Source organism: Anolis sagrei, chromosome 2, assembly GCF_037176765.1.
Source record: "Anolis sagrei isolate rAnoSag1 chromosome 2, rAnoSag1.mat, whole genome shotgun sequence".
In the NCBI taxonomy this organism is placed as follows: Eukaryota; Metazoa; Chordata; class Lepidosauria; order Squamata; family Dactyloidae; genus Anolis; species Anolis sagrei.
This window is the reverse complement of record NC_090022.1, coordinates 174,189,079-174,214,855: the sequence shown is the minus strand read 5'-3', so window position 1 is coordinate 174,214,855 and position 25,777 is coordinate 174,189,079. Positions and strand designations below refer to the sequence as shown.

The 25,777-nt window shown below is 42.7% G+C and overlaps 1 protein-coding gene across 4 annotated transcripts in view; it reads left to right on the top strand.

Annotated features, from left to right (window-relative positions):
* Positions 1-25,777, top strand: part of PLXNA3 (plexin A3) — a 170,420-nt gene that overhangs the window by 105,608 nt on the left and 39,035 nt on the right. For all 4 annotated transcript variants that reach the window (XM_067464171.1, XM_067464173.1, XM_067464174.1 and 1 more), the window contains 7 exons: positions 5,625-5,721; positions 10,222-10,412; positions 11,932-12,077; positions 17,446-17,566; positions 17,955-18,091; positions 20,509-20,682; positions 24,013-24,106. In XM_067464171.1, coding sequence (XP_067320272.1) covers positions 5,625-5,721; positions 10,222-10,412; positions 11,932-12,077; positions 17,446-17,566; positions 17,955-18,091; positions 20,509-20,682; positions 24,013-24,106 — 960 coding nt within the window. The remainder of the gene's footprint in view (positions 1-5,624; positions 5,722-10,221; positions 10,413-11,931; positions 12,078-17,445; positions 17,567-17,954; positions 18,092-20,508; positions 20,683-24,012; positions 24,107-25,777) is intronic.

Below are 25,777 nucleotides of genomic sequence, written 5' to 3'. Positions count from 1 at the left end.
GACCCACAATTCCCTTTGAAATACTAATAAGTTTATATTTGTTAAAATTGTTCTTCATTTTAATCATTGTACTGTTTTTAAGTGGGGTTTTTTTGCACTACAAATAAGATATATGCAGTGTGCATAGGAATTCATTCATGCTTTTTTCAAATTATAATCCGGCCCTCCCAGCAGTTTTAGGGACTGTGACCTGGCCCTCTGTTTAAAAAGTTTGAGGACCCCTGATCTACAGAGACACTTGCTGGAACACCTCAGCAAGCGAGAGTCCAAAAATGGCAGCCTCAAACCCAGAACCATAATCAATGGCTAGTACCAAAGGAGAGACTCTCCCCTGGGCACACAGAAAACTGGGCGACTTGGAAGGGGCTGAACAGACTGCCCTCTGCCACCATGAGATGGAGAGCCAACCTTAAGAAATGGGGCCACAAAGTGGAATCCACGACATGCGAGTGTGGAGAAGAGCAAACTACAGACCACCTGCTGCAATGCAACCTGAGCCCTGCCACATGCACCATGGAGGACCTTCTTACACCAGAGGCACTCCAAGTGGCCTGATACTGGTCAAAGGACATTTAATCAACTACCAAGCTTGCAAACATTGTGCTTTGTTTGTTTGTTTGTTAAAAAATGCAATACAACTGTTTGGTTTTCTCCTGACACGATAAATAAAAAAAGTTCTCTTCTAAGTTAGAAAAAAGCAATTGTTTGAATGCCTCAATCCTAACTTACATGCTCTTGAAAAAGAGAATTCAATTGGGAGGGCAATTCTTTTGTTCCACAGTCCAGCAAAAAGCAGGTTAGAAAACAACAAGAAGGAATGAGAAAAACGGGGAGCGTGTGAGCCCAAAGCATTCCTAAGAGAACTAAGCCACAGAATAGCAATAAACTCTCAATTAAATAGCCGCCCACCTTGTCGGCGGCATGTTTTGGCTCCTGGCCCAGTCATGACAACATGCAAACCCACCATCTATTTATAAAGCTGCTGTGCTCTTGTCTGTTTGTCACTATCACTCTTCCTGATCCTTGGCCTAGGAGGTAACACTCAGATGATTCAAGATCCATTGCCGAGATTGTGTCTGTTTAGCACTTTGTATGTGGGGGGTGGGGGGGCTGAGCCTTCAAGAGTTTCCTATTACACTGTGTACGTTTGATTAACATATGTATTTAAACATAGAGGTTGTTTAAAAGCGTGTGTTTCTCTTGGCAATTGTCTGTGTTATCATCGGTGGCAACACTTTGAGAACCCAGGCAGTGCCAGAGATACGAGAAATGGGGCAATGGTGGAGATGGGGAATGTATTATTTATTCAGTTCTAAATTTAGCAAACTAGTGAATATTTCCTCTGCGTACGTGATCCTGAAACATTAAAATCAAGGGAAAGCAGCCCAGTCTAGTCCTGTTTTAAGGCCAGGGGCAGGGAAATGAGATCGGCAGGCTGTATGACACCCCAAAACATAGTTTTACAGCTCCTGAATATCCCTGGTAAGTCCCACCTCCCTGATACAAACCAGTCAAAATGGACTCAAACCTCCCAGAAATGCAAAAGTTTGTGTCATCCCCCTCCCCAGAAAACCCTCTCCAAGTCCCCAGGCAAAGACGTTTTGAAAGGGCCACGACTGGCCAAAATAATTACCAGATATTCTGGTGTATAAAATTGCTTTTGGAGAGGCCCTGCTCACGCTCCCACCTGTATCACAGGTACCCCACCTGTATCGCAGGTATGGGGTATAGGGTGGCAACCTGTGCTGGACGGGGTTACACTCCCCCTGAAGTCACAGGTCCACAGCTTGGGAGTCCTCTTGGATTCATCACTTACGCTTGAGGCTCAGGCGTCAGCGGTGTCCGGGAGGGCTTTTGCACAACTAAGACTTGTGCGCCAGCTGCGACCGTACCTCACAAAGGCTGATTTGGCCAGGGTGGTCTATGCCTTATTCACCTCTAGATGGGATTACTGTAATGCGCTCTACGTGGGGCTGCCCTTGAAAATGGCTCGGAAATTCCAACTGGTTCAACGGGCGGCGGCCAGGATGTTAACTGGCGCTCCTTACAGAGAGAGGTCAACCCTCCTGTTTAAGGAGCTCCATTGGCTGCCGTTTACCTCCCGAGCCCAATTCAAGGTGCAGGTGCTCACCTACAAAGCCCTAAACGGATTGGGACCTGCCTACCTGCGTGACCGCATTTCCGTGTATGAACCCACGCGCTCCCTCCGTTCATCCGGAGAGGCCCTGCTCACGATTCCACCTGCGTCGCAGGCTCGTTTGGTGGGGACGAGGGACAGGGCCTTCTCTGTGGTTGCCCCCCGACTTCGGAACACCCTCCCGAAAGACAGTCTTTAGGAAGAACTTGACTTCCTAAAGAACAGATAGACCTGGCTATTCTGATGTGCCTTTCCAGAATAGGATAACCTCCAGCACTACGTCCCAGAAGCACTTTATTCGAGTTTAAGACTCTCTGCACATTGCACTTGGCCAGAATCCCAACATGTCACCTCTTACACCCAGCACTTTTTTAACCTGTACCCTTCATTGGCCCGGCCCTGGTTTTATTGCGTAATAGTGTAATGTTTTGTTTTTGTTATTGCTTATGTTTTTAATTTCCTTGCATTGTATTGTTATTGTCTGTTGTTGTTGTGTTGAGGCCTTGGCCTTTGTAAGCCGCACCGAGTTCTTCGGGAGATGCTAGTGGGGTACAAATAAAGTTTAATAATAATAATAATAATAATTGGTGGGGACGAGGCAGAGGGCCTTCTCAGTGGTGGCCCCTCAACTCTGGAACTCGCTCCCCAAGGACATCAGACATGCCCCAACTCTGGCAGTCTTTAGGAGGAGTTTGAAAACGTGGTTGTTCCAGTGTGCCTTCCCAGAGTAAGAAAATACCCTCCGCAATATGTCCCTAAATGCACTTTATCACTGATTTAGGATAGTCTGCGCGCCCCATCTCTACCTGAAAACCCTATCCCAGTTATATCCTACTTTGTCCATGTCCAGCATTATTTTTTTAAATTATAAATTATTACATTTGGCCCAGCCATAGGTTTTAAATGCTTGTTGTTCTCGCTACTGTTTATTTTTTGTTTATGAGATTTATTTTAACTGTTGTATTGATTGTTTTCCTATTACTTTTACTGTTAATGTACTTTGGGCTCGGCCCCATGTAAGCCGCACCGAGTCCCTTGGTGAGATGGTAGCGGGGTTTAAATAAAGTATTATTATTATTATTATTATTATTATTATTATTACTACTACTTTTTAACCCATGAAAATCTTCTCAAGTGTCAGGGGTCGTCTTATACACGGGAGTCGTCTTATATGCTGGAGTTGCCTTATGCATGGGAGTCATCTTACATGCGGGAGTCGACTTATAGAGCGGGTGCTGAAACTTCCAAAATCCAGATTGGAGAAATTGGTTGCTGCATATTGTGGAGGAGCTCAAAAATGGCAGTGACCGCGTCCCTCCCATATGCAGCAACTGTACGAAAGCATTAAGGGCAACGCTGTATAAGTACGGTAGAAGAAAAGTCATTCATTAGGATTCGTGGACTTAATGCAGTCCTGATGGTGAGGTGAAGGGGCGCCTCACCAGGAAGGTGTAAGTGAAGGGTTGAGCAAGCTGCAGGCATCTGGGGCACCCGGAGTATGGAAAAAAGAGATAGAGTGGCTCTGGGCCCAGAAAAACACACTTCTTTTACCTGTCTGGCCCGCCCTTGTATCCTATTACCGTACCTCCTCCTCTGCCTCTCAGATCTCGCTCCTGAAGACTGCAGTGAAGTGGTGCAGGTGCGCATGCGCGAGATCTGAGAGGCAGAGAAGGAGGTACAGTAATAGGAAAATTACCATATTGAAATCAAATCTGATACTTTTAAAAATTTTATTTGGTGTATGTTGGAAGAGGGATAGTCTTATACGGCGAGTACATCCCAAACTCTATATTTTAACTGGAAAATATATTTATTTATTATTATTTATTTTCAGCTTTTATATTCCTCCCTTCTCACCCCGCAGGAGACTCAGGGCGGATTACATTGTACACATATATGGCAAACATTCAATGCCAATTTTTGACATGCAAACACATACACAGAGGCTATTTAACTTTTCTGGCTGCCAGGGAGCTGTCGCTTTCATCGTCCATCTGCGATGCTGATGAAGCACTTCCCCATTCCCCGCATGCTTCCCCGCTGGAATGCTTTGCTGGAGTCTTCTTTATGGCCTCATAAATCAGTTAATTTAGCCTCCCCACACTTTAAGGTGGTACCTAATTTTCCTACTTGACAGATGCAACTGTCTTTCGGGTTGCAAAGGTCGACAACAGGCTACACACAATTGGTAGGAAACCCACTCCAACCCGGGCTGGCTTCGAACTCATGACCTTTTGGTCAGAGTGATCTTAATGCAGCTGACACTCAATCACGGTACAATTACGGTAGAAGAAAATCTGGATTCGTGGACTTAATGTGGTCCCGATGGTGAGGTGAAGAGGCGCCTTACCGGGAAGGTGTAAGTGAAGGGTGAAAAGTTGGGGGTCGTCTTATTCACCCAGTCGTCTTATATGCCGGAATATACGGGTAAATAGAATTGACAGAGTATCATTCCCAGTGTGCCATAAACACAAATGTTAGCCTTTGGAGATTGCAGAGTTGCCATCCCTACCTTACTCAGAGTAAGGCTATCACCTTGAGAAGGCTCTCCCAACTGAATTTTTATGCTACTGTATTTCTGTTGCCAGGGATGAGGATAATTTTTTTGTGGATCTCCACCCCCCTCCCCGAGCTAAAATAACTTCCCTGACTTTACATACTTTGGTTAGTACTTAGATGGAAGACTGCCAACAAATACCAGGTTCTGTAGGCCCTATTTGAGAGGAAGGAAGTGGCAAACCCACCTCTGAGTATTCCTTGCCTAAGAAAACCTTATGAAATTAATAAGACCGCCATAAACCAGCAGGGGACTTGAAAGCGCATACTCCTTGACTTTGCTATTGGGAAACACTTCCTTCCAGGTAGTAAAATGCCTCATGTGTCCTAGTGACAGAACACCTAAGTGCGTTCCATATTTCCATGGAGATGCTTGATGTCCGTCTCTTTTTTTAATTTTTCCCCAATTCTTATCTCTTTGTTGAGTTTACCATTTGTTGCAATACAATGCTGAGGTTTTTAACTTTGAATATGTTCAGTTCTTGTGGGTTTTTTCGGGCTATATGGCTATGTTCTAGAGGCATTTCTCCTGACGTTTCGCCTGCATCTATGGCAAGATGCAGGCGAAACGTCAGGAGAAATGCCTCTAGAACATGGCCATATAGCCCAAAAAACCCCACAAGAACTGAGTGATTCCAGCCATGAAAGCCTTCGACAATACTTTGAATATGTTTTTAATGGAATTTAACTTTGAATTTCTTAATGCTGTTAGTGTTTCATTCGCCTTTATTGTCTGTATATTTGTATATTTTTAACTGTGTACTAATACTTTTATGTCATGCTACTTTGAGTCTGCTTTGGGGAGATAAAACGGGGTATAAATGAGTAAAGTAGTAGTGGTGGTGATGACGATGACGACAATGATGATGATGATAATAATATACAATATATTCTGGTGTCTTTCCTAATTTATAACCCTCTCATTCCTCAGTATTGGTATGATGGTGAGGAAGTGGGAGAGCTGCCACTGGACTTCGATGTCATTTGGGATGGAGACTTTGCGATTGACAAGCCGCCAGGATTCAAAGGTACTAAGCATGGACATGGAGTGTAGGTCTGTACTAAGCAGTTGCTTGGCTTCTCATCTTGTTTTCTGCTAGCACAAAATTGCTGCAAACTGATTTTGCTTACTTATTTTCTGTCTCCTTATGTCTCTGAACATTCTTATTTGATACTAGCCGTCCCCTACCACGCATTGCTGTGGCCCAGTCTGTATATATGTGTTTTGTATGTCTCTATATTTGTGTATATATGTGTGTTTGCATATATGTGTGTGGTTTTGCGCGTGCGTTGTAATGTAATTTTTGTTTTTTGGCTTTTTACGGCTCTTCCGCTGTGATTTTCAGTGTTTTTATAAGTGATGGTCACTTGTTGGCCTGATAGGTGCCTTGTGTCCAAATTTGGTGTCAATTTGTCCAGTGGTTTTTGAGTTATGTAAATCCCAAAAACGAACATTACATTTTTATTTATATAGATTTACTTGCTGTATATATTCATGTCCATGTCAACCTCATCTATAAGTTGAGGGTAGATTTCGTGGGTCAAAATTACAGCTTTTGATATGACCCAAGGATAATTTGAGGGTCATTCTGCAAAGAAGGGGAAAGTGACATTGGCACCTGGCCACCATTGCCCCCATTTTCCTGTTCAGGCTTTTGAAAAGGCAAAGAGAGTAGAGAGGGTTGGCGCATCTTTTAGATTTTCCTGGGATGGGCTAAGCTTATGCCTTTCACCAGTCTTATTGAGAGAAGGCAAAGTTTTCATTTTAATATTTTTTTTGAAAATAATATTTTTTTTAATGTCAGGAGTGACTTGAGAAACTGCAAGTCGCTAATGGTATGACAGAATTGGCCATCTGCAAGGATGTTGCCCAGGGGATTCCTCGATGTTTTTTGATGTTTTACCATCTTCTCTCATGTCCCCGCATGGGGAGCTGGAGCTGACAGAGGGAGCTCATCCGCACTCTCCCTGCATTCGAACCTGAGACCTGTCGATCTTCAGTCTTGCCGGCACAAGGGTTTAACCCATTGTGCCTTGAAAAAAAAAGTACTTGCTTTTGACCTATGAATAAGTCAACCCAGGTCAATTTTTGACAAAAAAAAATTCTAGACTTGTATGAATATATACAGTAATAAGCTATATTTCTATCCCACCTTCAGTGAGCCCAGGATTATACGAGGGGTATTTTTTAAGTAAGATCCGTTGGAACATAAGTACACAACGAAAGTTTATTTCAAAAAAGTGAATTTATTTTCAGAAAGTACATACTTCACTCTATTTTTCGACATAGTTGCCAAGTTTGTTCAAACACTTATCATACCTCTGAACCAATTTTAAAATACCCTCTTCCCGAATCCTCGTTTCAACTGAAGCCACCAAATCGTCTGTAATCAAAGAAGGGCGACTGGAGCGGTCCTCATCATGGACGTTGTCACGGCCATCTTTGAATTGTCGTACCCACTTACGCACTTTGCTTTCACTCATAACAGTATCACCGCACACTTCACAAATCTGTCGATGAATTTCTGCAGCAGGCAGGTTCCTTGCTGACAAAAACTGTATCACTGAGCGAACCTCACATGCGGAGGGTGAGTTGATAGTCTTAAACATTTTTAAAGCACAGAACAGAACCGTATAGGTTAGCTACAGAGCGGAAACTGAGCACAGTTGTTCCCAAGGCATGCCGGTACACGACGCACGCACTCGTTGCGGTATGTGCGCGAACTACTAGTGCCTACAACAAAACGGACCTTACTTTAAAAATACCCCTCGTATATATGGTTTTCCTTCTCCTCAATTTATTTCTCCAGTACAGCAATCTAGATCAAAAAGTAGACTAAAGTGAGTGAATGTAACTGGCTCAAGGTTGGATTTCATGGCTCATTATTATTATTATTATTATTATGATTATTATTATTATTATTATTAAACTTTATTTGTACCCCGCTAGCATCTCCCGAAGGATTCGATGCAGCTTACACAGGCCGAGGCCTCAACACACAACACAACAGTACAATCTAAGCAAATCAAACAATTTAAAACAGAATAAAGCAAAATAAACAACAGGCACAATACACTAAAACACAATAAAACTGGGCCGGGCCAGAGAGTGGGTACAAAGATTAAAAGTGCTGATGTGACAGGAGGTATATATGGGGTTTCTAGGGCAAGTGCAATGCGCGATGTGCAGCAATCATTGGTTCTGATAAAGTGCTTATGGGACTTGGTAATGGAGATTTCCTAATCTGGGAAGGCGCATCGGAAAAGCCAGGTCTTCAAGTTCTTTCTGAAGACAGCCAATGTAGGGGCCTGTCTAAGGTCTTTGGGGAGGGTGTTCCAGAGTCGGGGGGCCACCACGGAAAAGGCCCTGTCCCGCGTCCCCACCAAGCGCGCTTGCGACGCCGGTGGGATCACGAGCAGGGCCTCTCCAGATGACCAAAGTAAACGTGTGGGTTCGTAGATGGAAATACGGTCACGCAGGTAGGCTGGTCCCAAACCGTTTAGGGCTTTGTAGGTAAGCACCTGCACCTTAAATTGGGCTCGGAATATAAACGGCAGCCAGTGGAGCTCCTTGAACAGGAGGGTTGACCTCTCTCTGTAAGGAGCCCCAGTTAACATCCTGGCTGCTGATCGTTGGACCAGTTGGAGCTTCCGAGCCATCTTCAAGGGCAGTCCCACATAGAGCGCATTGCAGTAGATCACTAGGACATGGACCTAGATCTTGAAAATCTTGCTTTTATCTTCTGCTTCATTTCTTGATTTTTATGAGGACTTCAGATGACATTGTCTTCCCCTCAACACCTACCCACCACCCCTTGTTGTTTCTCCGTTTCTCTTGTCATTTTTTGCTTACTTTGGAAAACAATTGGTTAAGAAACAATGCCTGCACGATGCCTTCTTAGCGAAAAGTGTAAGGAATCCTCCATCTGGAAAGCCCCTCCAGCTATTACACCAGACTGACGCCACTCATTTGTACAGACTGGTGATTGGACTTGACTTGATCGTGTGCTAGCCTAAGAGGCCTTGCTGCTGGAAGCGGAGCCCACATTTTCCATCAGTCACTCTCCAACCCCTAAGGCCAACACTTTGAGACAATTTGCAGCACAGTGAAGGTGCCAGCTCTTGCTTTTCTCTTTCTCTCTTCACCCACCCCCACAGTGCAGCAGAAATTAGGTCATTTTGCCCAGCTGCCTGTTAGGGCTGGGCCTGCGTATCGCATTGGCTAGAGCACACTGTGGTGTGATTTGTGCCAATCTGGATGTATTCAAACAAATAGTCATGCCGAGAAAACAATATGCTAAAACCTTGTGCCGGTTTTACTACGTTTTACTACGTTAACCCACAAGGTGAGAACAGAAACTTGGACCATATTGCAGGGTTTTGGGGAGAATGTTCCAGCCCCCGTTTGAGAGTATCAGTGGGAGAGGTCATATAGGGTGAACAACAGCCAAGGGAAATAGGAGAGGCCCTGTTATTTCATCTATCTATATAAATAAAAATGTAATGTTAGTTTGTGGGATTAACAGAACTCAAAAACCACTGGGGGAATTGACAACAAATTTGGACACAAGACACCTAACAGTCCAATTTATGTCCTCCACTCAAAAAAATTGATTTTGTCATTTGGGAATTGTCGTTGCTGGGATTTATAGTTCACCTACAATCAAAGAGCATTCTGAACTCCACCAATGATGGAATTGGGCCAAACTTAGCACACAGGGCTCCCATGACCAACAGAAAAAACTGGAAAGGTTTGGTGGACATTGACCTTGAGTTTGGGAATTGTAGTTCACCCACATCCAGAGAGCACTGTGGACTCAAACAATGACGGAGCTGGACCAAACTTGGCATGAATATTCCATATGCCCAAATATGAACACAGATTTATTTCCTTTTCTTCTTCTCCTTCCTTTCCTTCTTTCCCTCCTTCCCTTCCTTCCTGTCCCTCCTTCCTTTTTCCTTTCCTTCTTTTCCTTCCTCCCTCCCTTTCCTCCTTTCTTTCTCTCCTTCCTTCCTTCTCCTTCCTTCCTCCCTCCCTCCCTTCCTGTCCCTCCTTCGTTCTTTTCCTTCTTTCCCTTCTTTCCCTCCCTTCCTTTTTCCTTCCTTCCTTCCTTCCTGTCCCTCCTTCCTTCCTTCTTCCTTTCCTTCTTTCTATGTAAGATATAAATACAATATTAAATGGAAGGGACAGTCAAGAAGTAACGAGAGAAGGAGGGAAAGAGGGAAGGAAGGAAGGAGAGAGGGAAAGATAGAGAAGCAAGGAAGAAGGAAATAAAAAAGTGAAAGGAAAAAGAGAGGGAAGGAAGGAGAGAAGGAATAAAAGATAGGGAGGGAAGGAAGGATGTAACCAAAGAGCAAAGAAAGGGAGGAAAGAAACAGGTAGAAATGGAAGAAAGATGAGAGTTAGGGAAAGAAAAAGAGGAAAGGAAGGAAAAAGGGGAGGAGAGAAAGAGGGAGGGAAGGCTGGCCACAGCAACGTGTGGCGGGTACTGCTAGTCTCCAATACGCTTCTTTCGCTCTCTTCCCAGCTTTGTTGTACAAATGTTCTGCCCAGCGTTCTAGCTGTGGCCTGTGCCTCAAGTCGGACCCACGTTATGAGTGCGGTTGGTGTGTTCCTGAACGTCGGTGTCTCTTGCGGCCTCATTGCCCTGCTTCCCGTCAGAATTGGGTGCCGCCCGGCCGGCGGGGCGCTCGCTGTGCCCACCCTCGGATCACCCAAGTAAGACGAGCAACTTCATCAAATTCCTGCATTTTATGTGCTGACTTTTATTAAGAAATAGATCTTTTATACTTCAGGCACAACTCCAGTTGGTGAAAAATGATGCAATAATGTGTCGTGATTAAAGTAATAGAGAAGAAGCTTTTTCATTTCTCTTCATTTTGTGGTAACTGGTAGCCCACTACACAAATTCAAGACTGGCGTATCAGTCATAGCAGATGCCTTGAGATTTCCTCTTTTTATTTATTTATTTTTTATTTACAGCTTTTATATTCCGCCCTTCTCACCCCGCAGGGGACTCAGGGCGGATTACAGTGTACACATAAATGGCAAACATTCAATGCCAATTTTGACATACAACATATACAGACATAGACAGAGGCTGTTTAACTTTTTCTGGCTGCCGGGGAGCTGTTGCTTTCATCGTCCATCTGCGACGCTGATGAAGCACTTCCGCATTCCCCACATGCTTCCCCGCTGGAATGCTTTGCTGGAGTCTTTTTTATGGCCTCATAAATCAGTTAATTTAGCCTCCCCACACTTTAAGGTGGTACCTTATTTTCCTACTTGACAGATGCAACTGTTTTTCGGGTTGCAAAAGTTGACAACAGGCTACACATAATTGGTTGGAAACCTACTCCAACCCGGGCTAGCTTCAAACTCATGACTTTTGACTTTTGGTCAGAGTGATCTTAATGCAGCTGACACTCAGCCAGCTGCGCCACAATCCCGGTGCTATGTTGTTGTTGTTATGTGCTTTCAGACTTAGGTTGAACCTGAGCGAGGGCCGGGTAAATGACCTTGGAAGGCTGTATCCAGCCCCTGGGCCTTAGTTTGAGGACCCCTGCTCTATATTATGAGTAAAATCTACAAAATATCAATATGCCACCTGTTTTGCTAGAACTCTTACGTCATGTGTACTTTATACATATATTATCTATGCAGATGTGACACCTACTCTGCACATGCACAGCTAACATAGGGCAAGTCACACAGTCTTTTCCATTTTCCATCTCCTATACTCATTTAACGGTGCTCCATGCAGTCATTCCGGCCACATGACCTTGGAGGTGTCTACAGACAACGCTGGCTCTTCGGGTTAGAAATGGAGATGAGCACCAACCCCCAGAGTTGGACATGACTGGACTTAATGTCAGGGGACAACCTTTACCTTTACTTATACTCATTTTAATCGGATTGTTTATTAATGGTTTCAAACACTGGTCATATTGATGTACCCAGTGGCACAGGAGTTTTCCACACATTTGAAGCTGGGCATAGAAATGACGTTCTGCTTTTCTCGCCACTCATTGTGAACTAATTTAATTCTGCAGGAACAGTATCGAAATGTATACATGGCAAGTATTACCAAGGCTTTTTCTGTCAAAGCCCCTAAATGAGGAGAAAATGATGTCTTTCTTTAGGAAACTTTCATATAGGTTCATAGCAGCCTCCTTGACTTTCTTCATTGGATGCCTCTCTTTTTTCCTCCTTCCCTTCTTCCTTCCCTACTCTCCAGGTACTGCCACTAACTGGCCCCAAGGAAGGAGGGACACGGGTGACAGTTTGGGGCGAGAACCTGGGGCTACATTTCTTTGAGGTGGGGGTCCGTGTGGCTGGGGTACGCTGCAGCTCTCTGCCTGCAGAATACATCAGTGCTGAAAGGTAAGTAAGTGCAAAGATGTGGGGGAATGGCTATTATGGGACACATCTAAACACAGAATATTGGGGGAGGGGGGTTGAGTTGGAGGAGAAATATGGCTGCTCGTACCTTTGAGATGTAACCTTTGTCTTTCTGTATGGTGCCTTCTGGTTTTTTCATGGAAGCCTCCTTGAAAAGGAGTACTAGCCATCCCTTGCCACACCTTGCTGTGGCACACTCTGTGTATATGTGTTTTGTGTGTGTATATATTTGTGTATATGTGTATATCAATTTTATCCTAATGCATTTGGCCCACCCAGTGTGTTCTATTTCTCTATCATGTTATTTTATAATTGTTTATTTTATTTTGTTATTTCATGTATTTATTTTGATAATATTTTCTGCCTCTTTTTATTTTATTTTGCTGTACTGTAATTTTGGGCTTGGCCTCATGTTAGCCACCCCGAGGCCCCTTTGTGGAGATGGTGTTGGGGTACAAATAATAATAATAATAATAATAATAATAATAATAATAACAACAACAACAACAACAACAACAACTATTATTATTATTATTATTATTATTATTATTAAGTGTTTGTGTATATATATATATATGTGTGTGTGTGTGTGTGTGGTTTTGTGCATGCGTTGTAATGTATTTTTTATTTTTGGCTTTTTAAGTCCCTTCCGCTGTGTTTTTCAGTGTTTTTATGAGTGATGGTCACTCGTTGGCCCGATAGGTGTCTTGTGTCCAAATTTGGTGTCAATTTGCCCAGTGGTTTTTGAGTTATGTTAATCCCACAAATGAACCTTACATTTAGATGGATAGATAGATAGATAGATAGATAGACTAAATCCACAGTGAATCCCAGATAGAAAAGATCCATTGAGACTTGAGAGACACTATACTTGCACAGAGTGGCCATGTGGAATGTGAGGCCAAGAACTATTTTTTTCCAATTATTTTTAATTCCTTTTAGAAGTATTATCTTTTCATAAAGAGCAGTCAGGGGTCTGTGCTGAATAGTTCTGCAGCTCTCCCCAAACTGGTGGAATCTAGATGTATTGGTATACAATTTAATGAGCACACTGTCTGAGGATGATGAAAGTTTCAGTCCAATTTGTCTGGAGGGCACCAATTTGGGGAGGTTGCACTACTGTTTCTGATGATTGACAGAGTCTGTGCTACAGAAAGGGACTGGAGTGTCCATCAATCTATGGGTAATGAAAAACATTTAGATTTTCTGTCATGATTTAGCTTGTCTAGAACACTTCACAATACTATCTTACGGCAAAACTAGGCACTGCATGTAGTTGCATGTGAGATTTTACTTTTTTTTTCAAAGAAAAGCAGGCTGAAATTGGAGGCTGGCACTAAGGTGGAAGTACCTAGGTGTTTCTCTTTTTTCCCTTCTATCAAGACAGCCCATGCAGCTATTTTTCCTTCTACTGAGAAACATGAAGGGTCAGTGTGATATAATGGTTAGAGTGGTAGACCAAATACCCTTCTTCTTTCTAGCCATGCAAGAAACAAATACAGGAGCGGCGCTCCTCTGTTGCGCCAGCTCCACTGGCTGCCAGTTTGGTACCAGGCACAATTCAAAGTGCTGGTATTAGCCTATAAAGCCCTAAACGGTTCTGGCACAACTTACCTGTCTGAACGCATCTCCTCCTATGAACCAACTAGGACGTTAAGATCATCTGGGGAGGCCCTGCTCTTGGTCCCGCCTGCATCACAAGTACGTCTGGCGGGGATGAGAGACAGGGCCTTCTCAGTGGTGGCCCCTCAGCTGTGGAACATCCTTCCTACAGAAATTAGATCGGCCCCCTCCCTATTAGCATTTCGGAGGAAAGTGAAGACCTGGTTATTCGAGAAGGCATTTGAATAGGCAGTGTAATGAATATAGGAATATGGAACAACGGACGATGAGATTGGATCTTGATTCTACCTATGAGACGCTAATGAGATGTTATACTTATGTTTAATTGATTGTTTATTATGTCTTGTTTTAATTGTTTTTAACTGATTTTATGATGTTGAGCCTTGAATTTTGCTATTGTTAACCGCTTTGAGTTGCCCAAGGGCTGAGAAAAGCGGTATATAAATGAAGTAAATAATATAATAAATAACTAAATAAATACACCATGGTTATTTGACTGAAAACTCCAGAAGGCTCTTGTGCCTTCATTAGTTGTTTAAAAGAGGGAATTTCAATAGTTATTGCTTGTTCACTTGTTTCCATAACAAGCAATATCTGCTGAAATATTTTTTCTACACAACCATTAAAGATACAGGAGCTATCTCCAGTTTCCACTCTTGCATTCCTTTTACTGGTTTCCATGGAAGCCAAGATGTTAAACTAACTCATTTATTGCAGTTCAGAAGAAGCAGTAGGATTTACGATTCATTAGCATCTTGGGACATGTAAGACTAGTCAAAACTGGAAGTAAACTTCCGGTTTTGAAAAATAAAAAAGTAAGGAATGGCCTGTATGAGGTCCTACAGAGGTAAATTAGCTTCCAGAGCCACTGAGATTCCTTACCATTAAGGTCTTGGCATTCAGAATAAGTGAGAGACTATAAGGCAGTGGTTCTCAAGCCGTGGGTTCCCTGGTGTTTTGGCCTACAACTCCCAGAAATCCCAGCCAGTTTACCAGCTGTTAGGATTTCTGGGAGCTGAAGGCCAAAACATCTGGGGACCCACAGGTAGAGAACCACTGCTGTAAGGTTCCTACTGAATATGGAGCAATATTGTATACTACCACCGGCCTCCCTTGTCCAAGTACAGAAACCTCTGTACTATTCTTAGGTCCTTATTCTAAGTTGGGAAAAATGTTGGCATTTCCTTTGGCAAAGTTGATTAAAGAGGAGAGTATGCCAGACCGAAAGTATTTGTGGCATCTTCCTTAGCTGTAGAGAGCAATGCCTGAGGACACTCAGAAGGCCTTTCCGATAATAGTAGTGCTGATAACCTGGCAGGCGTCCCTTACAAAGTGAGGAGTGAATCCAAGGAATGGATCCTGCCCAAATGGATACTTAAAAAAAGCCCACTTGGCAATTTCTCCCACACGACTCAGGTCAAGAAGTGGTTTTAGGCAGGCCTTGGCCAGGCAGAACAGAGTGGAGAAAAAATGACAAAAGATACTAGTTTCCCAGGAACCCAATACCCTGATGTTACCCTCACCACACTAAAACAGTAGGTGTGGCTCTTAATGAGACATGCCGCATTATCACGGGGTGTCTGCGCCCTACACACTGGAGAAATTACACTGTTTAGCTCAGGGGTCCACAAACTTTTTAAACAGAGGGCCGGATCCCAGTCCCTCAAACTGTTGGGAGGGCCGGATTATAACTGGAAAAAAAAACATGAATGAATTCCTATGCATACCACATATCTTATTTGTAGTGCAAAAATCACTTTAAAACAATACAATAATTAAAATGAAGAACAATTTAACAAATATAAACTTATTAGTATCTCAATGGGAAGTGTGGTCCTGCTTTTGGCTCATGAGATAGGATTGTTGTCGTTATTGTTGTGTGCTTTCAACTTGTTTCAGACTTAGGTTGACCCTGAGTGAGGGCCAGGTAAATGACCTTGGAGGGCCGCATCCGGCCCCCGGGCCTTAGTTTGAGGACCCCTGGTTTAGCTGGTATTGCATCATCTGACATCCGCCGGGAAGTAGCAGCCAATAATGAAAGGACCAAGGCAGCGACATCTCCAGCTCATCCTCTGTTTGGGTATCAGCCAGCACGTCAATGACTTAAATCAAGAAATAGTTTTCGAAAATCTACAGAGACACTCGCTGGAACACCTCAGCAAGCGAGAGTCCAAAACTGGCAGGCTCAAACCCAGGACCTCAATCAATGGCTGATACTAAATGAAAGACTCCCTCCTGGGCAGCGGTGTCAAACTCATTTTAATCGAGGGCCACATCAGCCTTATGGTTGCCTTCAGAGGGCTATTGGTTCCATGGATGGAGAATCTGTGGATACAGAGGGTCAACTATATATTTTAATATGGTTGGTGCTGTTTAGTTTTTACCCCGTTTGGGCCCTGAATATTATAGAACAACAACTCCCATTGGTTTTGATGGGAGCAAGCTGCAAATTGAGGATCATGAGAATTTCAGCCCAACAACACTTGTCACTCTGAGGTTAAAGGGCATTTCAAAGTCAGACATCATGTCTGTAAGACTTGTGTCTCAATTCAAACCCTAGTCTCCTGACTGAAGAGAACAAACTACAGCCTTCCAAGTGTTCTTGTACACAACTCTCATCAGCTCTAGCCATAATGTCTAATGATGAGGAATACAGGAGGTATAGTCTAGCATCTGAGGGACCACATCAAATGGCATGGCAGACCAGATTCAGGTCACAGGCTTTGAGTTTTGATATATTTTTATTAAAGTATTAGCCGTCCCCTACCACGCATTGCTGTGGCCCAAATGGGGGTTCTGTGTGGGAGGTGTAGCTTAATTCTATCGTTGGTGGGATTCAGAATGCTCTATGATTGTGGGTGAACTATAAATCCCAGCAAGTACAACTCCTAAATGTCAAGATTCTATTTCCCCCAAACTCCACCAGTGTTCACATTTCCATATTGAGTATTCGTGTAGAGTTTGGTCCAGATCCATCATTGTTTGAGTCCACAGTGCTCTACCTGGATGTAGTTAAACTACAACTCCAACACCAAAAGACACTGCCCACCAAACCCTCTCAGTATTTTCTATTGGTCATGGGAGAACTGTGTGCCAAGTTTGGTTCAATTCCATCGTTGGTGGGGTTCAGAATGCTCTTTGATTGTATATGAACTATAAATCCCAGCAACTACAACTCCCAAATGTCAAGATTCTATTTTCCCCAAACTCCACTAGTGTTCACATTTGGGCATATTGAGTATTCGTGTAGAGTTTGGTCCAGATCCATCATTGTTTGAGTCTACAGTGATCTCTGGATGTAGTTAAACTACAACTCTAAAACCAAAGAACACTGCCTACCAAAGCCTTCCAGTGTTTTCTGTTGCTCAGGGGAGAACTGTGTGCCAAGTTTGGTTCAATTCCATCGTTGGTGGAGTCCAGAATGCTCTTTGATTGTAGGTGAACTATAAATCCCAGCAACTACAACTCCCAAATGAAAAAATCATAATTTTTGGAGTGATGGTCACTCCTTGTGTTGTGAGACGTTTTGTTGCCAAATTTGGTGTGATTTCTTTCATTGGTTCTTTTGTTTTTAAGGATCTCATTATGCACAGAGCATTTTTATATATATTGATGGAAGCTAGTAAGCAGTTAACGCATAACATCACTTGAGAGAGTGTTGATTGGATGGCACTGTAACGTTTGGATGAAGTGATTCTGACAAACACCCCCCCCTTCTTCCTCTCAGGCTGGTGTGTGAACTGGAGCCATCACTTCTACCAGACCCTCCACCTGGGCCAGTGGAGCTCTGTGTCGGGGACTGCAGTGCTGACTACCGGACTCAGTCGGACACTCCCTTCACTTTTGTGGTAATCTAGCTGTGGGTTAGGCAATCCATCTTCATATCCAGTTTAAATAATAATCACTAGAATACCTGATGGAAATGGTCTGCATTGGAAACTGTCAGAGGGCATTGGACTCATAGGCTTCTGGGTTCGGAATCCCAAAATGAATGGTTTCTTGAAAGAATAACAGAGACTAGTTTGTGTGTGTGTAAAGAAGGTGTGTGAACTCTCTAAATTGTGTACCTTATTATACTACCCTTTCATTTTGTATGCGGTTTTATACTAATTGATGACTGGCTTTAATTGTTAGCCATCGACAGGAGTGCAGACTACTCTAAAAGGGAGGGATCCCAGTTTTCAAAATAAATCTAATTTCAGGAGGCATCTAATTATGGATTTCTTTGCCATCCAGACTCCCAGTTTTTATGGAGTGGACCCAGAACGAGGTCCCACTTCAGGAGGGACGAAAATCAGCCTCCTAGGGACCCATCTGGATGCTGGAAGCAATGTCAGTGTTGCAATCCGAGGAGCGCCGTGTCGGCTGATCAGGTACTACGAGGGCAATGTTTAGTTTTCAGAGGGTGGAGGCTTAGCACTCCTGGATACTTAAAGAATTAAAATGTCAAAATGAAAGCTTGTTCAGTGTTTTAATCTTGCCTCACAGGAGCTGTTTCATTATGTCACTGCAAAATAAATCTGCCGTTTTGCCATCTCTAAGCCAGGGTGGGTAACTTGTGGCCCTCTAGATCACTGCTTTTTAAACTGTGGGTTCCAATCTCAAATGGGGTCCTGTAAGAGAAAACAGACCATGGAACAACTGACTGGTTCAAGATTGGGAAAGGTGTACGACAGGGTTGTATACTCTCACCCAACCTATTCAACTTGTATGCAAAACACATCATGTGATGTGCGGAGCTTGATGAATGCAAGGCTGGGGTAAAAATTGCTGGAAGAAACATTAACAACCTTAGATATGCAGATGACACCACTTTGATGGCCGAAAGCGAGAAGGAGTTGAGGAGCTTTCTAATCAAGGTGAAAGAAGACACGCAAAAGCTGGGTTGCAGTTAAACATAAAAAACCCCAAGATTATGGCAACAAGAATGATTGACAACTGGAAAATAGAGGGAGAAAACGTGGAGGCAGTGACAGGCTTTGTATTTCTAGGTGCAAAGATTACTGCAGACACAGACTGCAGCCAGGAAATCAGGAGACGCTTACTTCTTGGGAGGAGAGCAATGTCCAATCTCGATAAAATAGTGAAGAGTAGAGACATCACTCTGGCAATGAAAATCCACATAGTTAAAGCAATGGTATTCCCCATAGTCACCTACGGATGTGAGAGCTGGACCATAGAGAAGGCTGAGTGAAGTAAGATAGATGCTTTTGAACTGTGGTGCTGGAGGAAAGTTCTGAGAGTGTCTTGGACTGCGAGAAGATCCAACCAGTCCATACTTCAGGAAATAAAGCCCAACTGCTCACTGTAGGGAAGAATAGTAGAGGCCAAGACGAAGTATTTTGGCCACATCATGAGAAGACAGGAAAGCTTAGAGAAGACAATGATGCTTGGAAAAATGGAAGGAAAAAGGAAGAGGGGCCAACCAAGGGCAAGATGGACGGATGGCATCCTTGAAGTGACTGGATTGACCTTGAAGGAGCTGGGGGTGGTGACGGTCGACAGGGAGCTCTGGTGTGGACTGGTCCATGAGGTCATGAAGAGTTGGAAACGGCTGAACAAGTGAACAACAACAACAACAACAAAGAGAAAACTAGGGTCACGAAAAATTTGGCAAGAGTAAAGCTTTCTGAACCTAATGGCTGTTTTAGACATTTACACAAATCTGTTAGCAACAATGCTAAAGCACTGCACAATGTTTACACTTCACGCTGTAGAAGATGCTTCAGCTGTACTGCATAAAAAGCAAAATCAGCTTGTTTGGCAAGCCTTGAAGAAACTGATTTATCGAAAGTAAATGTTTGATTTTATCCCTATTTTATATGCCTATATACGTGTACATTTTTCTCATATAGAAAAAAGTTTAAGAAGCCCTCCTGTACATCTAGAGAGCTTTTTATTTTCTGTCGTATCAGGAGCGATTTGAGAAACTGCAAATCGCTTCTGGTGTGAGAGAATTGGCCGTCTGCAAGGATGTTGCCCAGGGGACAGCTGGATGTTTTTTGATATTTTTTTACAATCCTTGTGGGAGGCTTCTCTCATGTCCCCGCATGAGGAGTTGGAGCTGATAGAGGGAGCTCATCCACACTCTCCCTGGATTCGGACCTGCGACCTGTTGGTCTTCAGTCCTGCTGGCACAGGGGTTTAACCTACTGCACCACTGGGGGCTCCGGGGGCTTTAGAGGGCTGTAGGTTGCCCATTCCTATTCTGGTCAATATTATTTTTAAAAGACAAACTCTGGGTTATTGTCTAATGTTTATTGCTATTGTTTTAACGTTTATTGCTTTATTTTATGAGTTTATTTATTGTTGTATTTGTTATGCTGTTGTTTTATTGATGAGTTGGGCCTCGGCCTCTTGTAAGCCGCACCGAGTCCTTCGGGAGATGTTAGCGGGGTATAAAGAAAGGATTATTATTATTATTATTATTATTATAACTGATTATCTGAAAGTCTATGTTACACTGCTTAGAATAGCCCATTGAAGAAAGTGCACACACAGCCCCTTTTTTACAGCCTCCCAAACCTCAGAATCGATTTTTCCCTCCGGAACATCTGTTTTGAGTGAGCGAAACTGAAATAAATGGGTAGAGCTCTAGTGGGTAGAATAAAATAGAGGAGTGGGCTGGAGGGTTACTGAATAGGGCTCGAGAATAGGATGCGTATGAAAGATTTCATTTACATTAAGATTTCCCAAAAGCATAATCCTGAAGTTCAGTAAAACATGAGAAGCTTGTTGTTTTTGTTTTAACCAATGGTAATTTTAACTCTCCCAATCTTACTCACCAAAGACGCAGTGCGGGGGAGATTGTCTGCCTGTCTCCCCCTTCGGTGCTAGGCCCGGGCCCTGCCAATCTCAGCCTTCGCATCGACCGCGCTAACATCAGCACCAATGGCACCATCTCCTTCCGCTACAGCCCTGACCCAGTTGTCACAGCAATAGAGCCCGCCTGGAGCATTGCCAAGTAAGTGATGAGCCTGTGACAGCCCTGTGTTGCATTGCTAGGATGACCGTGGTAGTGCTTCCTTACTGAGCATCTGTTGTTCACATTGGATGGCGTTCAGGCCCAGATTGCTTTGCTATACATATGTGTGTGTATTTGCGCTCCCATGTGGATGCATACATAACTTTCTCCAGTTGAAAGACAGTTATAGTGAGGGCTTTAGATCCACTTGGATTTGGTCCCCCCCCCCCCCCGCCCATGCACACACCTGTGGATACTAAAATCCATGGATGATCAAGTTCCATTATAGTAAAATAGTGTTCCTTATATAAAATGGCAACATCAAGATATGCTTTTGGAAAATATTTTCCAAATATTTTCAAATATTTTGATTGAATCTGTGAATGCAGAATCCGTGGGGCCAATGGTAACTAAGTTACAATCAATGTATATACTCGAGTATAAGCCTAGTTTTTCAGTCCTTTTTCTAGGCTGAAAAAGTCCCCCTCGGCTTATACTCAAGTCAAGGTTATTTATTATTTTACTCTTTTAATATTATTATTATTTTCATTTCATTTATTATTTATTATTCTATTTATTATTATTACATTTATCATTTTACTCTATTATTATACATTTATTATTTTACTGTATAATTGTTGTTATTGCTACATTCATTATTTTACTCTTATTATCATCATTATTACATTTATTATGTTACTCTATTATTTTTGGAAAGATACGTAAGCACATTTACATTGAAGGCAAATAATCATTTGATCAGAATTGGACGGTCTTTTCTCAAATTACCATTTTTGTAAATATTCAAAAATATATAACCTACTGATTCCTCAATTAATGTAATTTAATTGGTATCTATTTTTATTTTGCAATTTACCAGTAGCCTCTGCATTTCCTATCCTCGGCTTATATTCGAGTCAATCTGTTTTCTCAGTTTTTTGTGGTAAAATTAGGTGCCTCGGCTTATATTCGGGTCGGCTTATACTCGAGTATATACGGTACTTAAAATGTATTCCTATGATGATATAGGCATCTGTTTGCAGTGAAAGAGCATGCAGGGAACACTTACAGATCATGGGATCTTAGATCAGCTAGAGAGTTATATGAGATTGATAATATGCATATGCAGAGATCTGTCTATGAATGAAGTGGTTGGATAAAGTATCTCATCCACATTGTTCAAACAGAAGTATAATGTAATGTGGGCATATACAGTAATACAGTGTTTCTCAACTTTCCTAACGCCATGACCCCTTAATACAGTTCTTCATGTTGTGGTGACCCCCAACCATAACATTATTTTCATTGGTACTTCACAACTGTAATTCTGCTATTGTTATGAATCGTTATGTAACTATCGGACATGCAGAATGTATTTTCATTCGCTGGACCAAATTTGGCACGAATACCTGATACAGCCAAATTTGAAAACTGGTGGGTGGTAAAATTAGGTGCTTCAGCTTCTATTTGGGTTGGCTTATATTCAAGTATATACGGTACTTTTCCTACAGATCTGAACATTCAGAATTGTCATTTGGGAATTGTAGTTGCTGGGATTTATAGTTCACCTACAATCAAATAGCATTCTGAACTCCACCAATGATGGAATTGAACCAAACTTGGCACACAGAAGTCCCATGACCAACGAAAAGTACTGGAAGGGTTTGGTGGGCATTGACCTTGAGTTTTGGAGTTGTAGTTCACCGACATCCAGAGAGCACTGCGGACTCAAGCAATGATGGATCGGGACCAAACTTGGCACAAATACTCAGTATGCCCAAATGTAAACACCGGTGGAGTTTGGGGAAAATAAGCCTTGACATTTGGGAGTTGTAGTTGCTGGGATTTATAGTTCATCTACAAAGAGCATTCTGAATTCCACCAACTATAGAATTGGGCCAAACTTCCCACACAGAACCCCTATGATCAACAGAATTGTGGCGCCGTTGGACGAGTGTCAGCTGCATTAAGATCACTCTGACCAAAAAGTCATGAGTTCAAAGCCAGCCCGGGTTGGAGTGGGCTTCCAACCAGTTGTGTAGCCTGTTGTCGACCTTTGCAACCCGAAAGACAATTGCATCTGTCAAGTAGGAAAATTAGGTACCACCTTGTGTGGGGAGGCTAAATTAACTAATTTATGAGGCCATAAAAAAGACTCCAGCAAAGCATGCGGGGAATCCGGAAGTGCTTCATCAGTGTCGCAGATGGACGATGAAAGTGACAGCTCCCCTGGTGGCCAGAAAAAGTTAAATAGCCTCTGTGTATGCCTGTATACGTTGTATGTCTAAATTGGCATTGAATGTTTGCCATATATGTGTACACTGTAATCCGCCCTGAGTCCCCTGCGGGGTGAGAAGGGCGGAATATAAATTCTGTAAATAAATTAAAAAAACCCTGTGTTTTCTGATGGTCTTTGGTGACCCCTCTGACATCCCCTCGCAACCCCCCCAGGGGTCCCGACCCCCAGAAACACTGCAGTAATACATCCAGATCCACATTCATGTAACTGTCTCATGGGAATATCAGAACTCATGAAGTACTGTATATACTTGAATGTAAGCTGAGTTTTTCATCCCTTTTTTCAAACAGGAAAAGCCCCCCTCAACTTATACTTGAGTCAAAGTTATTTATTATTTTACTCTGTTATTGTTATAGTTTTTATTACATTTATTATTTTAATCTTTTATTATTATTACATTATTTTATTCTATTATTAATAATATATGTATATTATTTTACTCTATTATTAATATATGTATATTATTTTACTCTATTATTATATTTATTATTTTATTTTATTATTGTTGTTATTGCATTTATTTTATTCTAGTTATTATTTTTATTACATTTATTATTTTATTCTCTTTATTATTAATGGAAAGATACATAAGCACATTTACATTGAGTGAAAACGTTTTCCCAGTTTTTTGTGGTAAAATTAGGTGCTTCGGCTTTTATTTGGGTCGGCTTATATTCAAGTATATACGGTACTTCTACAGGTCTGAACATTCAGAAATCATGATGAATACAATACTGGGGGGCATGACCTGTGAAAGGATGATAGGTTATAGAAATGGGGCTAATGAGTCCTCAGATTTGTTTGCATAGGACTATATTTGTGCCTCACTAAGTTTGTTTGCATATCTATGGAACACTAAGTGTGCTGTTATGTATGATGGTATCATCACTGCCGTGGGAACATTTATTGTACATTGTCATTACAAGAATGGGAGAAACATATCTTGGTAATGCCTTTGCTTTATGCTTTATGCAGTAGTGTTTGTGGACTAGTCCTTGATCGTCTTTTTCATTTTGCCTCCCTCCTCCCAGTGGTAGCACCAGCCTCACAGTGAGTGGGACTCACCTGCTGACAATTCAGGAGCCACGGGTTCGAGCTGCCTATGGTGGAATAGAAACCATCAATGTGAGTTCTTTGTGGAAGTCATAACTAATGAGAACTGAGCATGTCTCACCGCATGGAGGAGGGGAGGGGTGGAGAGCCTGTTGTGAGAAGTAGAGGAGTCATTAATTAATTCAGCCCTTGGCTTAATTAAACATGGCCCTTTGCTAGTCAGCAGTTCAGTCTTTTAAGATAAGTACAAGAGTGAGTGAGAGAGCACACAGAAGGATAGTCCCACTTGTCTATTAGCCCAAAGAAGAAACACATTAATACAAAAGGAATGCACGGTTACCTTTTCATGTGCCTAAAAAGCAGAGGTGCAAATTTAGGAGTACAGTAGAGTCTTGCTTATCCAACCTTCGCTCATCCAACGTTCTGTATTATCCAATGCAATCTGCCTCCTGCCTAGATCCACAGCTGTTTCAATACATTCTGGAGAACAATCCCTGTGAGGAGCGACTTAAAGAGCTGGAGAAGAAAAGGCAGAGAGGAGACATGATACCCATGTATAAATATGTGAGAGGAAGTCATAGGAAGGAACGAGCAAGCTTGTTTTCTGCTTCCCTGGAGACTAGGACACGGAACGATGGCTTCAAACTTCAAGAAAGGAGATTCCACCTGAACATTAGGAAGAACTTCCTGACTGTGAGAGCCGTTCAGCAGTGGAACTCTCTGCCCTGGAGTGTGGTGGAGGCTCCTTCTTTGGAAGCTTTGAAACAGAGGCTGGATGGCCATCTGTTGGGGGTGCTTTGAATGCAATTTTCCTGCTTCTTGGCAGGGGGTTGGACTGGATGGCCCATGAGGTCTCTTGCAACCCGAGGTCGTAACGAGACAGTCCAGTAGTTTAAGCAAAAAAGGGATCCGAAGTGGTCAAAAGACTAGAGAGGTTTCAAAGCTGCTGAGTGTGGAAAAAGGAAGTAAGACGCAGTCCCCGCCAGGGGCATTTATAGTATTGGGGAGAGTGGACGGGGTCTCCGCCAAAATATTTCTTTTACAAGATTCTAGAAGTTTCCTAACAGCTGCGCATGCGCAGAACTAAAACCCATATATGCGAATTTCACAGACTCCCCGAAGAGGAATCTATGATTCTATGAAGTTTTGGTACTAAATTCATAAATATAGTAATTACTACATAACATAGAATCATAGAATCAAAGAGTTGGAAGAGACCTCATGGGCCATCCAGTCCAACCCCCTGCTGAAAAGCAGGAATATTGCATTCAAGTCACCCCTGACAGATGGCCATCCAGCCTCTGTTTAAAAGCTTCCAAAGAAGGAGCCTCCACCACACTCCAGGGCAGAGAGTTCCACTGCTGAACGGCTCTCACAGTCAGGAAGTTCTTCCTCATGTTCAGATGGAATCTCCTCTCTTGTAGTTTGAAGCCATTGTTCCGCGTCCTAGTCTCCAGGGAAGCAGAAAACAAGCTTGCTCCCTCCTCCCTGTGGCTTCCTCTCATATTTATACATGGCTATTTTATCTCCTCTCATCCTTCTCTTCTTCAGGCTAAACATGCCCAGCTCCTTAAGCCGCTCCTCATAGGGCTTGTTCTCCAGACCCTTGATCATTTTAGTCGCCTTCCTCTGGACACATTCCAGCTTGTCAATATCTCTCTTGAATTGTGGTGCCCAGAACTGGACACAATATTCCACATGTGGTCTAACCAAGGTGGAATAGAGGGGTAGCATTACTTCCCT